Source organism: Elephas maximus, chromosome 11 (genome assembly GCF_024166365.1).
Source record: "Elephas maximus indicus isolate mEleMax1 chromosome 11, mEleMax1 primary haplotype, whole genome shotgun sequence".
Classification (NCBI taxonomy): Eukaryota; Metazoa; Chordata; class Mammalia; order Proboscidea; family Elephantidae; genus Elephas; species Elephas maximus.
This window is the reverse complement of record NC_064829.1, coordinates 16,931,931-16,949,028: the sequence shown is the minus strand read 5'-3', so window position 1 is coordinate 16,949,028 and position 17,098 is coordinate 16,931,931. Positions and strand designations below refer to the sequence as shown.

General features: G+C 41.3%; 1 protein-coding gene across 1 annotated transcript in view; it reads right to left on the bottom strand.

Annotated features, from left to right (window-relative positions):
* LAMA1 (laminin subunit alpha 1) overlaps positions 1-17,098 on the bottom strand; it is a 194,307-nt gene that overhangs the window by 99,046 nt on the left and 78,163 nt on the right. The window contains exons 11-16 of the mRNA XM_049901444.1: positions 15,897-16,037; positions 14,549-14,722; positions 10,170-10,271; positions 8,989-9,200; positions 7,994-8,105; positions 6,506-6,616 (exon numbers count right to left, since the gene is read on the bottom strand). Coding sequence (XP_049757401.1) covers positions 6,506-6,616; positions 7,994-8,105; positions 8,989-9,200; positions 10,170-10,271; positions 14,549-14,722; positions 15,897-16,037 — 852 coding nt within the window. The remainder of the gene's footprint in view (positions 1-6,505; positions 6,617-7,993; positions 8,106-8,988; positions 9,201-10,169; positions 10,272-14,548; positions 14,723-15,896; positions 16,038-17,098) is intronic.

Below are 17,098 nucleotides of genomic sequence, written 5' to 3'. Positions count from 1 at the left end.
AAGACTCAGGGTATTCAATAGAGACCTCAGAAGGAAAACTACCATTTTTTTAGTAGGGCTAAGCCATTATCTTTAAAGACTGTACCAGACCTGCTCCAACAAAGCTTAAGAACAAACCTTGAAACAATCAAGCTGACTTGCAATAAGTTAGCTGCCTGCCAAAACCAGACTTCCATGGTCTTCAAAGGAAAGTAAAATCTAGAAACTTAACAACATAGCCCCACAGTACTTACCATGCAATCAAACACTACTGGATATGCTCCTGCCAGCTGAATCAGGGGAGTCTGGCAGCCACCAACCCAGACAGATAACAACTAAGCAAGTGGGCAGGAAGGGAGCATAAGGGTTTGCTAACAGGAGAATACTGAATGCCACTCAGCGATCTGGAGGAGCTGGAGAATCAACCTTTTGCAAATATTATAGTAAATATTGGCTCAGGCAAGAATCATCGTGACCACTAAATTAAAGAGCAAATTTTGATGAGGAATGGGATAACTGCCCAGTGTTAAAGTGTTTCCCTGAGACTACTTATGAATTACAAAAGCAAAAAAAGAGTAGCTACACCGTGGAGAAATGGACCATCGCCTGATCAGGTAATCAAAATCAGCATCATCAGTGAGGGGCAGAAGGACATGTGTGCTTCCAGCCACGGTGCCCTGAGAAGGACACAGCTAATGAAGGACTCTGCTCTGAAACGCACAGCCTGAGTCTACCCGGGAGGAGGCAACAGAAAAACCCCAAATGGAGGGCATTCTATATTTTAAAAACTGATTGGATTGTTCAATATGCCAATGTCATAAAAGATAAAGAAAGACCAGAAATATTTCAAATTAAAGGACACTAATAAATGACAATAAAATGCGATACCAGATCCTAGCTGGAGACCTGTACTTGAGGAAACACAATGCTATAAAGGACATAATTGTGTCAATTGGCAAAATCAGAAAATAGATGGTAGATTAGAAAGAGTGTCAATGTTAAAATTTTCTGAAGTTGATAACTATACTGTGGTTACGTAAAAGAATATCCTTATTCTCAGGATATATATGCTGAAGCGTTTAGGGATAAAGGGCCATAGCGTATGCCACTTACTTTTAAGTAGTTCAGAAAAAATATATATATTGTGAATAGATAATAAGAATAATAAAGCATATGGGAAAAATGTGGACTGTAAGTGAATTTAGGTAAATGACGGGCGTTCTAACACCTAAGTACCATTTTTATTCCTACAACTTTTGGGTAAATTTAAAATGATTTCCAGTACTTTTTTTTAATGGGCACTAAAAACTATTAGACATGAGAAGAAGCAAAGACATGATTCAGAACCGGGAAAAAAGTCAGTTGTTAGAAAAATATCTAGACATTACAGAGATATTGGAATTAGCAGGCAAGGATACTTAAAAAGCTGTTACAAATATGCTCAAGAATTTAAAGGACAAGTGAAGAAATCTGTATAAAGAGGACCAAATGAAGCTTGTAGAGCATACATATATAGATATATAGAGTCATGCAGATATATGTATCTTGGGGCCCTGCTGGCACAGTAGTTAAGTGTTAGGATGCTAAACAAAAGGTCGGCAGTTCAGATCCACCAGCCACTCCTTGGAAACCCTATGGTGCAGTTGCACTCTGTCCTATACAGCCACTATGAGTCAGAATTGACTTGAAGGCAACAGGTTTGGTTTATATATACATGTGTATATGTAATATACATATATATATGCATATATATATCCAGAATGAAATACTGAATGAGTGGGCATAAGGTCAGATTAGATGTTACAGAAGAAAAGACCACTGAATTTAAAGCAAAGCAATAGAAATTAAAACATGAGAAAAATGACATAAAAGAACAGAGATTCAGTAATGTGTGGCTCAACATCAATGTGCAATTGTAGTGCCAGTAGAAGAAGGGAAAGAGGGAGATGGAGAAAAAAAATTTGGCTGGGAATTATCAAAATTTGTTACAAACTGTACACCCACAAATCCTAGATGTTCAGCAAACCCCACACAGGTTAAGCATTTAAAAAACAATAGTAAGACACAGAGTCAAACTACTCAAACTCAGGAACAAACAGAAAATCCTAACAGCAGGCAGAGAGAAAAGACACAATACCCACAGAATAACAGATAAGAATGACCACACTTTTCAGTTGAAACAATGCAAGCTGTAAGTCAAGAGAACATCTTTAAAGTATTGAAAGAAAAATCTGTGCAAATATATTTTAAAATTGAAGGTGAAACAAAGCCTTTTTTCAGATAAACAAAAGATAAGGGGATTTGTCAGTCAGCAGATCTGCACTAGAGAAATGCCAAAAAAGAAAAAAAAATTCTTCAGGCTACAGAAGGATGATACCAGATGAAATCTTGGATTTATACTAAGCAATGAAGAGCACTGGAAATGGTAAATATACGAATTTAAAAAAAAAACAAAAAAACAGTTTTTCCTCACTTACAACTTTCCTTTAGAAAGTAACATCCCAATGAATCAGCAGGTATATGGGAGGGAAGGAGAGAGGAGATAGATGCCCTGGGCTGCGGGAGATGCAGAGCTGACCATCTGGTCAGTTGCGTGGCTCAAGGACCCGTGGGGCCTATTCTGCACATGCCTTTCCACGCCACTCTCCTTCCTTGACTCTGTCTCCCCTGGTCCCTCCATCACCCCTACCCCTGTGGTAATTGTCACCTGTAGCTTTCTCCTGTGACCTCCACCCACCCATGCCTGTACTCATCCACCCCAGCTCCCATTTGGGAGTCTTCACTCATTTCCCTCCTCTTGATGTCTCCTTGTCTCCCATTTTCCTTCATACCCCTTCTCCTGAGAGCCATTCATTTTACATACTTTTATTGGCCATTTTCGTCAAGCAATTTAAATAATATTTTCAGTTTCTAAACTACACACTTTTCTATAAAAGGTTGATCAATGTTTTCCAATATATTAAATTTAATTTGGAACTATGCTGTTGTTATTGTTGTTAGCTACAGTCAAGTCAGCCCCTAACTCATGGCAACCCCATGCTCAACAGGATTGGACCACTGTGATCTATAGAATTTTCACTGGCTGATTTTTCAAAAGCAGATTGCCAAGCCTTTCTTCCTAGTCTGTCTTAGTCTAGAAGCTCTGCTGAAACCTGTTCAGAATCATATAAACAGTATTAACGTCCATTTTATACCACGTTGTCACTAGTTTTAACAGTGATTTAGTGTTATCCTGGAATGTGTATAGAAATCATCTGAGTTAAAATAGATTCTGACTCAGGCTGAGATGAGACCGGAGAGTCTGCATTTCTCAAGAGCTTCCTGGTGATGTCAACACTGCTGGCCCTCAGACAAAACTTTAAGGAGCAAAATTTTAGATCTTTTTTTTTTTTTTCTTTTTCTCTCCATTCCCCATTCTACCTTGGTTTTGATAATTACCCTGAATCAATTCAAAATACAACCAGCCTTGGCAAACAGCTATATGGCTGAGCTAAAAGTATTACGCAAAATAACTATCATTTAATTTAAGAATATTTGATTATGTTTGCTTGTAAGGTGTGTCTGATAGGTTTTTTTTTGATTGAAGGGCCAGGTTGGGTTCTCTTTTTCTTTGGGGAAACTATCAGGGAGTTCTACTGAGAAACCTATTGCAGGCTTTCTCAGGTATGGGTTACCATCCCTCTAAGGGACTACCTTATTGGTGCACCAGGTACGTGAAGGGATGAGAGTACTCGTCTCTTTGGACTGGAAAAGGAAAGACACGAGGGCCCGAGGTACTTACACTGCATCTCACGCCCTTCTCTTTTCTAACTGACACTAAGCTGCAGGAAAAGAAAGTAGTTTCTTCTTGAAATAAAGTGCAGAGGGCTCCGAAAAAAGAACAGGGGTATTAAGAATAACTAGAACTGTCTCTCTAACAAATTGTAAATAGGTAGTTAACTCCTGGAAGCTAGGTAGCGCTATACAATGCCAAGGGCTATGAACAGTTACACAAAAAGAAGAATTAAACGTTTCTCTTTATAATAGAAAAGAGCAAAGTTATATTAAACAGACAAATTACTCTACCTGGTTTTTATATGTACTTAAATTCCAATCTAAAATTGTATTATTTTTAACAACCCCCCACACACTTATTGTTTAAAAATGGAAAAACAGTAACTTTACGGTAGGAAAACCTGGCAGACAACACCTTATTCAAGTGGCCAAGGTTAACATCATCAAGAATCGGACATATTGACATCATGTGCCCCGACAGGGGCGCCCCTGGGTGGCATAAATGGTTAAACATGCAACTACTATTTGAGAGGCTGGCAGTTCAAACCCACCCACAGGCACCTGAGAAGATAGGTGTGGTGACCTGCTTCCAAAAGATCAAGCCTTGAAAATCTCATGCAGCAGCTCTTCTCTACATACAGGCCGCCATGAGTCTGGATCAACTTGAAGGCAACTAACAACAATGCCAACGAGCCTCTGATATGATGTACTTAGGAGGCCACGTTGGTGGTTCAGTGCTGGAATTCTTGCCTTCCATGAAGGAGACCTGGCATACACTTTCAATCCTGCCCAATGCACCTCATGTGCAGCCCCCACCCATCTTCAGTGGTGGGTTTGAGTGTGGCTATGATGCTAAACAGGTTTCAGGGGAGCTTCCAGACTAAGGTGGACTAGAAAGAAAGGCCCGATGATCTACCTCAGAAAACCTGCCAATGAAAACCCTATCACAGGAGTCCAACCCCCAACCAATCACGGGGATGATGTAGATCCAGGAAGCGTTTTGTTCCACTGTGCATGGGATCACCACGAATCAGGAGCCAGCTCAACGACAGCTGGTAACAACAACAGAAGGGCACGTCCCTCCATGTTTTCTTGTAAATATGCATAACCTCAATCTAATCAAGAGAAAGCATCAGACAAGCTCTAGCTGAGGAAGGAACCAGTACTCTTCATAAGTATCAGTCATGAAAGGTAAGGAAAGATTCCAGAACTGTCACAGATTGGAGGGGATGAAGGAGACAAGGCCACTAAATGCATTGGATTTGACCCAGAACAGAAGAGGGACGTGAGTGGAAACCTGATGAAATCTGAATAAAACTGTAGCTTAGTTAACGTAACTGTACCAATGTTAGTTTCTTAGTATTGATAATGGTACTTTGTTTATACAGAGGAACTCTCTGTACTATTTTTGCAACTCTTCTCTAAGTCTAAAATTTCCACAGAAATAGTTTAAAATTATAAAAATTATTATTATTTATTTTACTTAGCACTTTAAGGCCAGAAGCTAAATATCTGTAAATACACACTAAGAGAAGTGCGTGACATCTCTTTCCACCTACCTGTAACTAAAGGCCCACCCTGAGGACCACCCTTCAAACGTCGGCAGAAGGGCTGGAAGGCTGGTCTCACAGACCCAAACAGCAAAGGGAAGAGACAGGAAAGAGCAACAACCACATCAAGTAGCTGGAAGCTGGTCCTCTGAGAAAACTGATCCTACAGGGATTGAGCCTGTGTGCAAAGCATCCTTTGATGCAATTTCTACCAGCTCAGGTGAAAGCAAGACAAAGACCACTTGGGCTGTACAGAGCAAAAAGACACAGAACACCATGCTGGGATTTCCTCTATGGGTCTGATAACAAGTCTTCCTAGTCCTACGGCTCCACTCATCTTCTTCTGGAGAGGATTTCCCCATGCAGTGAGTAGGCTTTAACTGACCAGCAGACACATCGGCCCCTGTGAGGATCCCTTAGCACCCAAGGAGTGGTGTGGCCTGGCTTTAAGGCCAGAGGGCTTCAAAGAATTCCGGATTGAAGTTCAAAAATAACCCCTGCCCTGTATCTGCCCCAAAGTTCAGTCTCAAGATAAACTACACATTTTTTAAGCCATTTCAACTCATATTGGAATAAGTGGTACTTGTTTGAAGAGTTTATCCAAACTAACAACTGTAGAGCATTATATACTGTATAAACAAGGGTGATCGCTAGAAGTTTTATTATTCCTCTCACAGGATACAATGCAATATAATGTTTAAAATACAATATAATATTTAAAAGACCCAGCCATTTTTATTTAAGTAGTGATTAATACTTTCTACCTCTGTATTGCTTTATAATCTTGGTAGGTAAATAATTACTTCCCTTCAAGCAAAATGTACTTAAGTATAAAGAGCTTAAAGTAACAAACATGTCCTAGAAGCAATAATCCTAATTAAAGAAAAAACTACCTAAAATAAATTAATATATTTCATACATTTTGGGGGGAGGAAGGGGAATTTTATATTCTGGTCATTGTTCTAATAAAAAGCTGCAACTAAATTATATATCCCATTTCACTTCCACCAAAGCAACTTAAAAAAAAAAAAAGGCAGGAAACTTTAAATGGCATAAACTTAAATCCACAGTTTTCCTTCAGGATGTACAAGGTCAGGGACATCCTTCCTGGGGAGGAGGTATTTTTTACAAATCATTTCTGCTCAGCAAACGGACTGGAGTGGGCAGAAGGCGGGGGTTCAAAGTTTTAGCTTTAAACTCACAGAGCAAACGCCGTGAATATCACACTCGGTGGCGTGGCCGTGGCATTCACAAGGCTGGCAAATCCCTCCAAAGAGTATTCCATCCACACGGTAATAGCCTGAGAGGCATGACTGCAAAAGAAGGTGGGTTACTGTGCTTGTGAACGCGCCTCAGCAGGCAATACGAACATCTTCTCTCCGCTACACTAGAAAAGTCAACTGCTCAATTTTCCTGGAGTACAGAAAGCTATTCGTTCCTTTTTTAAAAAAACAACTTTATTGAGGTATCACTTATATGACATGGCACTCACCCATTTTAAGTGTACAATTCAATGATTTTTAGTAAATTTACCCAGTTGTGCAACTCTCACCATAATCCAATTCCACATTTCTTTTTAAAGGCAGAAACACGCACACAACCACTTAACGGTAATGTAAGCCGTCAGGATATAACTCAGCGGTATTCCACTGCAATATTCTTAAACTAGAATTAGGTAACACTTAGTCATTTAATCAGTGTTTCAACCAAACGGATTTTTTACTCTCAACTTTGGTTTTTCCCTCCTTCATTTAAAATTCATTAAAAGATTCCATTATACAGATTATGGAAGTACAGGTCTGTTTCAAACCACAGCAGGTCGGTTTCGCTAACACTACAGGTGTGCTTTCTATGGGCTAAACACTGGACAGGCAGCAGGGGCACTCAGGGACACTTTTCTCTACCCGTAAGGAGGAGAACCACCCAAGACACAGTAATTCATTTAATGCTCAGGACAAGCCCATGACATGTTCCGTTTCACATACCTGGAATCTATAATACAGAACAACTGGATTCTGTGCCCAGTAAACCGAAGGTGTGTGTGCACACTTCCAAGACCCATGTCCAAAACAGCCTGGGGCCAAAAAGTCTCTAAAAACAGGTTTGGCTTGTCTAAAGCTGTCCAATATGTGTGCTGGTAATTTGGAAACCCTGGTGGCACAGCGGTTAAGAGCTTTGGCTGCTAACCAAATGGCTGGCACTTCGAATCCACCAGGCACTCCTTGGAAACCCTATGGGGCAGATCTACTTTGTTTCACTATGAGTTGGAATCGACTCGATGACAGTGGGTTTTGGGTTTTATATACAATCAGGTTCAATCCTCCTTAAAAATGCATACTATGGTATGGGGCTCAATTTTCCCATAGGCTAAGGCAAGAGAGCAGCACGAAGACAGGTTATTTCCATTTGCCTAGCCCAACCAGCTAGGGGAGCTATGAGGCAGTATTGCCTCCACAGCAATGGTTTTTTTTTTTTTTTTTTTAGCCCAACAAGTAGAGGTATGAGATTCCTTTAAACAGTGCAGCTTCCGATATTCCTACAAACATTCTTAATGTGCTGATAGCCCAAAAAAGTCTGAACCAGAGTTTCTAAAATTAAAATTCAAATGTGCATTATACACCTTCAGCACACGTTTTCCCCCTTAGGCAAGAATGGAAGTGAAAAAGGTAGCTGGAGAAGAGAAGCTTTACCTCACAAGAGATGCCCGAGTAGCCTAGGGGACATTCACAGTGCTCCACCTCAGTGGCCAAGGCCAGGTCTATAACATTAGGGTTTGCTGTGTCCAGAGAGACAGAATCCAGCCTGCAAATGGACAGGACTTGGTACATGACTTACATACTCGCAATGATACCTAACACCTGAATGAAGACAGGTATTAAAAAGACAGAATTCAAACAAAATGGTGATGTGACTTTTGTAAGTAAGGGTTTTCACAACAATAGGCTCTCTGGGAGCCATCATTATTCCCCTTCAACAAGGCCTTCAACATTTGGTACAACGATGTGCTTTGCCCACAGACAGCTGTGGGAACGGGTACTTCGGAAAATCCATCCATTCCGTCCTCATATCTCTAATGCAGATAGATTATCCTCACATGTGTAATTCTGTTTGCTTTGAGGAGCCCTGGTGGTGTAGTGATTTAAGAGCTCAGGCTGCTAACCAAAAGGCTGGCAGTTCGAATCCACCAGCTGCTCCTTGGAAACCCTATGGGGGCAGCTCTACTCTGTCCTATAGAGTCGCTATAAGTCAGAATTAACTCGGCAGCCACAGGTTTGGTGTTTTGTTTTTGTGGCCAGGTCCTGCCAGAATATGACCTCGAAGTAATAAAATGACTAAAGGTGGACACATTTACTTAAATATGTTCTGTAAAACTTAAAACCATTAGCATCAGAAGTGTGAGAACCAGACCCCAAAGCAGTACAGACAGTTGTTAACTCATCAAGCATTTCTCAGAAGCCCCTGGAGTGCTTCTGATCCTGATAGCAAGCCTGTCGCCTACAACGTGTATTTGTCATGGACAACTATTATTAGATCTTCAGTAAAATCATATTAGTAAAAATAATAATTTCTAAGACATCCAATTTCATTAGCTATATCCTTAAGATAATAACAGTAAAATATGTAAGTTTAAAATACGTAAGAGTAAAGATAATGTCAAAGTGTTTCCTTCCTCTTTGATACACACCTGTAAAGGGCCATTTTTGCAGAATTGTAGTTGGCTCTGATCAAGAGATGTGTGACATTGGCAAGGACAGTCATGAGCTGGTCACGATCTATCTCCCTTTTGCTGCTGAAGTCGCGGAAGTTCTCAGGCACAAGTCTGACCACACTGAGGTATTCCTCATAGGGCTGCAGTGACAGGCCCTCTGCCTGTGTGCTGAGAGTGAGCCCATTTCCCTAACATGGAACAAGAGGGAATGGATCTATCATTCAACTGAATGATCAAAAAATAAAATCAAGTTTTTTTTTTTCCCCACAACCTAGTTTTCCATTGTGCTTAGGGTTTTGTGGCAAGAAACGTGATGGCGTCTACAATTCTTGGTTCAGGGTTACCAGAGAAGTTGTTTCATCGCATTCCTCTCAGAGGGACTCAGATAATAGATCTAAAGAGTGTCGACTTTGCTGGAGTCTGGGAAAATAAACCAAGTCATGCATTTGTCCCAGCTTTTATCATCCCTAATCTTTAACTAAACAACAGAAGTAGAAAAAGTATATAAATATACCCCTGGCTTTCCATAGGATTGTTGGTAAAAAAAAAAAAAAATCACTTGCCCTACATAGCTTCCAACTGCTGCAGAATTGAGGTGGAGGTCACGGGGAGGAGTACAGTAACTGGGGACAAGGAACTGAAATCATTTCTCTGAGTGCGTGCAGACCCTTGGCGCCAATGTTTCAGGAGGGGAGAGGCAAGCTCTGCAGAGATGTGTCTTTTGGTGAAAGGGTACAGGGCAGAGGACGAGGATGTGGGAGAGGAACCTATGAAGATGACTGCACTTCACTGGTCCCCTTGTTGCCAGCACTGCCTAATTGATTCATTTGGGAGAGCAAAGTGGAGAGAGAGGAGAAGGGAGGCTTAAAAGGACTGAAAGGGTAGTTCCCAAGTATAAACAAAAACTCACTTCCTTTTTAAATGTGAAAAGATGGGCAAGCTGAGGTGACCAAGGGGAGAGCAGCTTGCACTGTCCTGAGGCAACTCCGAAAATGGGTCCAAAGACAGGATGCTTATTCTCACGAGTCTTACTACTGTCCCGAAGAGATAATGCATCGCTGACTGGCCACCTGGCTTCCCTGAGTCACTTTGATTCACAGAGCTATCACCCACTAAGCCCTAAAGCTCAATGCCAAAAGCAGTGTAAAAACAATTACCTTAATGATAACATCAGCGTGAGACACTAAGTCACTGTCCACTGCCTCCACTGGAATATCATAAGACACCGTGTATTTCAGGAATCCACCAAACGCGGTCAGCTGAAATAATTAAGTTAGAATGAACACCACAAGGGAGAAGCATCAGAGCCCCTAAGTAGCAGGAAGCAGTCACTAGGGTTCATCTGAAAATAACCAGGCTAGAGCTTGTCCGAGAGGCCACAATCTGTAAGGGCACTCACATTAAAGGCCATGAAAAGGAGACATGTTATATGAACATTTTATTAATAAATGTTACCGAATTGCAGGATGCTGTTTTAGTGCACAGAAAACCCTTCCTTCTTAGATACCCCAAAGTAGATTACTATAACCTTCAGTTCACCATACAATAGACATTTATTTCACTTAAATATTTTAGGGGTCAGGGGTTTGACCCATGACTATAACCTCCACATTTTCATCTCCTTTTCCTGCTTACAGACAACAGGAAGGAACATGTTTGATCTGCTAATATTAGTCTGGGCAAAGGAGGTACAAACGGTATTCCTAATCAGATATCCTTCAATGTAAAATAGAGATCTTCTTTCTGACAGTGTGATGGTTACTTTTATATGTCAACTGGGCTAGGCTGTGGTGCCCAGTAGTTTGTCCAAATGCTGGTCTTGATGTTGCTGTGAAGGTATTTTGTAGATGGGTTAACATGTACGATCAGTGACTAAGGAAAGGAGATTACCCATGATGCTGTGGGTAGGCCTCAACCAATCAGGTAAAGGCCTGAAGAGCAAAAACTGAGGTTTCTTGGAGACAGAATTCTGCTTCCAGATTGTAACACAGAAATCCGGCCTGAGTTTCCAGCCTCCCACCTGCCCTGTAGAATTCAGACTCGAGTCTATAACATCAACTGCCTGAGCGTAGCCAGCCAGCCTGCCCTATAGATTTCCAACTTGACAGCCTCCACAATTGTGTTAGCCGGTTTCTTACCCTAAATCTCTTATTGGTTCTGGAGAACCCTGAATGATACAGACAGGCTTGTAACCACGACAAACAACATAATGTTCAGAATCCAATCTCTGCACTATAAAATTGGAAGCAACTTCAAGGAAAAAAAAAAAATTGACCTCTTACTATGAAATAGAGGACATCTTCTAGGATTATAATTTGATGGGGAAAATAATCATTTTCAAAAATAAACACTACTTAAAAATATATAACCCAACCCAGTGCCGTCGAGTCGATTTCGACTCATAGCGAAAGGAAGTTATAAAATTAAAATATAAAAATCAATTAACTAGAAATTTACCAAACTACAAGCTACTATGAAAGCATAACATGACTTGAAAAGCACAGGGAGCCAGAATGACTGAGATTGACTGATTTCACCGAATGTATTTTCACATGGATCGGAATCTGGGCAGAAGTGGCATAACTGGTGAGTAGAAATGGAAATACGCCATTGAAGAGAAAGATTAAATCATATAAGCCAACTCTTTACTTTGTAAAATGCCTATTCTGCATTTTCTTAAAATCCGTTCCTGAATGTGAAATTTATGAGTAACAGTGTAATGATAAAGAAACTGAGGAAACAATGTATTCCACAAACCTTTATTGTTTCCTAAATGTCAGGCCTTTTACAAAACCATGAAGATGCTAAGATAGAGACCCAGCCAACTACAAATAAAGTGGGAACGCGACTAACACTTCATTAAAGGCCCAAGTGATTCAAGAATCCGGAAAAGGAAAATAAAATGTCTGTCACTGGAGGGGAGGAAACTTTCTAAAACAGACTTCCTATGAACTGGGCCAAGAAGAACTAGAGTTCTTTTTTTTTTTTTTAATAATTTTTATTGTGCTTTAAGTGAAAGTTTACAAATCAAGTCAGTCTCTCACATAGAAACTTACATACACCTTGCTACATACTCCCAATTACTCTCCCCCTAATGAGACAGCCTGCTTTCTCCTACTCTCTCTTTTCGTGTCCATTTTGCCAGCTTCTAACCCCCTCTACCCTTTCATCTACCCTCCAGGCAGGAGATGCCAACATAGTCTCAAGTGCCCACCTGATCCATGAAGCTCACTCCTCACCAGCATCCCTCTCCAACCCATTGTCCAGTCCAATCTGTGTCTGAAGAGCTGGCTTCGGGAATGGTTCCTGTCCCGGGCCAACAGAAGGTCTGGGGGCCATGACCTCCACGGTCCTTCCAGTCTCAGTCAGACCATTAAGTCTGGCCTTTTTATGAGAATTTGGGGTCTGCGTCCCACTGTTCTCCTACTCCCTTGGGGGTTCTTTGTTGTGTTCCCTATAAGGGCAGTCATGGGTTGTAGCCAGGCACCATTTAGTTCTTCTGGTCTCAGGATGATGTAGACTCTGGTTCATGTGGTCCTTTCTGTCTCTTGGGCTCATAATTACCTTGTGTCTTTGGTGTTCTTCATTCTTCTTTGATCCAGGTGGGTTGAGACCAATTGATGCATCTTAGATGGCTGCTTGCTAGCGTTTAAGACCCCAGATGCCACTCTTCAAAGTGGGATGCAGAATGTTTTCTTAATAGATTTTATTATGCCAATTTACCTAGATGTCCCCTGAAACCATGGTCCCCAAACCTCTGCCCCCACTACACTGGCCTTCGAAGCATTCAGTTTATTCAGGAAACTTCTTTGCTTTTGGTTTAGTCCAGTTGTGCTGACCTCCCCTGTATTGTGTGCTGTCTTTCCCTTCACCTAAAGTAGTTCTTATCTACTATCTAATTAGTGAATACCCCTCTCCCTTCCTCCCTCCCTCCTTTTGTAACCACAAAAGAATGTTTTCTTCTTAGTTTAAACTATTTCTCAAGTTCTTATAATAGTGGTCTTATATTTGTCCTTTTGCAACTGACTAATTTCACTCCGCATAATGCCTTCCAGGTTCCTCCATGTTATGAAATGTTTCACAAATTCATCACTGTTCTTTATCAATGTGTAGTATTCCATTGTGTGAACATCCCATAATTTATTTATCCATTCATCTGTTGATAGGCACCTTGGTTGCTTCCATCTTTTTGCTATTGTAAACAGTGCAGCAATGAACATGGGTGTGCATATATCTGTTCGTGTAAAGGCTCTTATTTCTCTAGGATATATTCCAAGGAGTAGGATTGCTGGATCGAATGGTAGTTCTATTTCCAGCTTCCTAAGGAAGCGCCAAATCGATTCCCAAAGTAGTTGTACCATCTTACATTCCCACCTGCAGTGTATAAGTGTTCCAATCTCTCCACAGCCCCTCCAACATTTACTATTTTGTGTTTTTTGGATTAATGCCAGCCTAGTTGGAGTGAGATGAAATCTCATTGTAGTTTTGATCTGCATTTCTCTAATGGCTAATGATTGTGAACATTTCCTCATGTATCTGTTAGCTACCTGAATGTCTTCTTTAGTGAAGTGTCTATTCATATCTTTTGCCCATTTTTTAATATGGTTATTTGTCTTTTTGTAGTTGAGTTTTTGCAGTATCATTGAGATTTCAGAGATCAGGTGCTGATCGGAAATGTCATAGCTAAAAACTTTTTCCCAGTCTGTGGGTAGTCTTTTTACTCTTTTGGTGAAGTCTTTGGATGAGCATAGGTGTTTGATTTTTAGGAGCTCCCAGTTATCTAGTTTTTCTTCTGCATTCTTAATAATGTTTTGTATACTGTTTATGCCACGTATTAGGGCTCCTAACCTTGTCCCTATTTTTAATTCCATGATCTTTACCATTTTAGATTTTATATTTAGGTCTTTGATCCATTTTGAGCTTGTTTTTGTGCATGGAGTGAGGTATGGGTCTTGTTTCATTTTTTTGCAGATGGATATCCAGTTCTGCCAGCAACATTTGTTAAAAAGACTGTCTTTTCCCCATTGAACTGTTTTGGGGCCTTTGTCAAGTATCAACTGCTCATATGTGGATGGATTTGTGTCTGGATTCTCAATTCTGTTCTATTGGTCCGTGTATCTGTTGTTGTATCCGTACCAGGCTATTTTGACTACTGAGAGTTCATATTTTAATGATGCAATAAAAAGTGAGAAAAGGATAAAGAAGACACTATGAGTCATATGGAAACCCTGGTGGCATAGTGGTCAAGTGCTACAGCTGCTAACCCAAAGGTCTGCAGTTTGAATCCACCACCTGCTCCTTGGAAACCCTACGGGGCAGTTCTACTCTGTCCTATAGAGTCCCTATGAGTCGGAATCGACTTGAGAGTAGTGGGTTTGGTTTTTGGTTTCATGAGTCAGATGTAAGCAAATACTGTGAAGTTTTCCGCCAAACACTCCGTGGCCAATAAAGCTACTTAAATTTCAAACAGAACTTCCTCCTTAATATTCTCAGAGATCTCTGTCCAAGATGCCGTTATTCCCAGCTATGAACTTACCTTATTTCCTAGGTATGCCTTAGGAGCTGACCAATAGTACCTGGAAGTCAGCCTTTGCATGACCGCGGAGTTGTTGATGCTAATTTGATGAAGTCCACCACGAGAATCCTGCTGAGACTGGATCGTGTTTGAACCGATCAAGTCAGTGACCATCCACCCAGACATGTCGTTGACCTTAAAAAACAATCCAAGGATTTTAGAACATAAACTAGGATTTACCTTAGACTTCACCCAGTCCAGGATTAATGTTCACAATGAAGAAACAGACCCAAACAGCTCAGCTAGTGATGGAATTAACACAATGGTGGCTGTGGAACCACACAACCTATGAGGCTCCTCTTTATCAAAAGACCAGGAAAACCTGAGAACGAGATGAATGCTTACCCCAAATCCAGATCAATTATAAGAAAATTAGCAAATAAAACCATAAAGGCTAGGGATATATATTTTAGATTAAAAAATAGCAAAGAACTTAATAATTGCATTGAGTAAAATGTCATTTTCTAACTCCGACTCTCTCTTCTTTGTTGCCCCTGTCCTTTGCCCAAATGCTGAAAATGTATAGAAATAACCCCCAGAATCTATACTCGCAATTTTTTGGTGGCATAGAGATGACAAAAGATAGCCCCAACTGGTAGCCACAGGATTCACCTTCATTCTCAGGAGCTGATAGGATGGAAGGAGGAGAGAGGGAGAGAAGGGGAGTAGGGACTGGCTCTCCACACCAGCCCCTACCATACTGAAAGCTCGTTTCCATAGATGGGGAGAGTCGGGAAGAAAGGTGTTGACCAGCAGGATGACCCATCCCTGCAGCCCTCCCTGCCCTCCAGCCTTCAGAGTATTTCTTCTTCCCGTAGTTACCTGCTTAAGACCACCCTCTACCTCGCCCTCCAGAACTCCTCATTGCCCAGATAGCTGGGGGTACTTGCATGCCCCTCATAATCCCTGTGTCACCTGCTGTTGCGCCCACCCTTGTCACTGGAGCACCCCTTCCCTGCCAGCTTTTTTGAGATACGAAAATTCTGCATGACCCCATGCTCTAGTGTGGTTCCCCGGCCCGAGACAGGGTGAAACAGGTTGGCTGAGAGCTGACCTCAACGCTCAATACACTTCTCATGCTTTTCAGACACTTCAGTGGGATGCATTCAGCTACACCCTATCATCACATGGTTTCTACAGGAAATGTATGTGGGGACGACAGCGTGCCTACACAGGAACTTTTAACAGTGGACTGCCTTTGGTCGGTGTGATGCCGTTCCTAGTGGAGGAGAGTGATATCAAGACATGCAGAGAGCTCATTTGAGGTGACAAGCATATTAAATCCTTGATGATGGACACTGACTCCCACCTGGCTGATGGTCCAAGAAAGGCTGTCGCAGACATCAGACACACCAAAGCAGAAGCACTCGGAGCAGCCCTGGGGGTTTCGCTCCTTCAAGTTATAGAACCCTGACTTGCAGCGATCACAGTGTTTCCCCTCAACATTTTCCTGAAAGTTAGGATAAAAGATTAGCTTTTGAACCCAACGTGTCCAGGAAGACGGAATATAAAATGACATTAACAAGAAAAAGCTTTGGAGACGCAGAGAAAGAGATAAGTAAATAAGTAAACATTCCAGGTACACGTGAAGTCTCAGGAAGTCACTATTTCCAGAGTGGTGGTGTTGGTTGTTATGTGCCGTCGAGTCCGTTCCGGCTCATAGATGCCTTATCGGACAGAGTAGAATTGTCCTATAGGGATTCCAAGGCTATAATCTTTACGGAAGCAGATTGTCACATTTTTCTCCTACATTTCCAGAATAAATATTTTGGAGTATTTGTCATTTGATTTTGTAGTCAAGAACAAAGCTAGGAATCTCAGAGCTTGGGCATTGTACTTAAATGGCTTGTGTTCTTTTTCTGTTTTAAGTCTTCCATTTTTGCTGATCTTTCAAGCATTTTAAATTATGAAAAGGGCTATATAATTGCTAGTCTTAGTAACACATACTAAAACTAAACCAGTTGCCGTTGAGTCGAGTCCGACTCATAGCAACCCTATAAGTAAAACTGCTCACAGGGTTTCCAAGGCAGTAATCTTTATGGAAGCAGACTGCCTGGGGAACAGGGCTGGTGGATTCAAACCACGGATCTTTCAGTTAGCAGCTGAATGCTTAACCACTGCACCACCAGGGCTCCTATTAATAAATAATTAATAAATAAATGGTGAAGAATTAACTTCACCCAAAGAGAGGCATGGCCTTTGCCCTGGCTCCTGATGTGTGACCTCTAAACCCTTGGCATTTTCTGAGTGATGTATCTTAGCTATTCATGATAGACCCCCGGGACCACATCTGATAGCGTATACTAATAACACGACTCAGGTGAAGCTGGCCACACAAGTAGTCTTAGGATGGGGGCTGGCTATACCAGAAAGGCCAGCCATGTGATTAGAGGGTTGGGACTTTGAACCACATGGTATCAGCCCAACCTCCAGGGAGGTGACGGAGCTAGAGATTGACTTCAACCACATTGGCGATGTTCAGTCAGTCACACCTAGGTAACAAAACCTCAA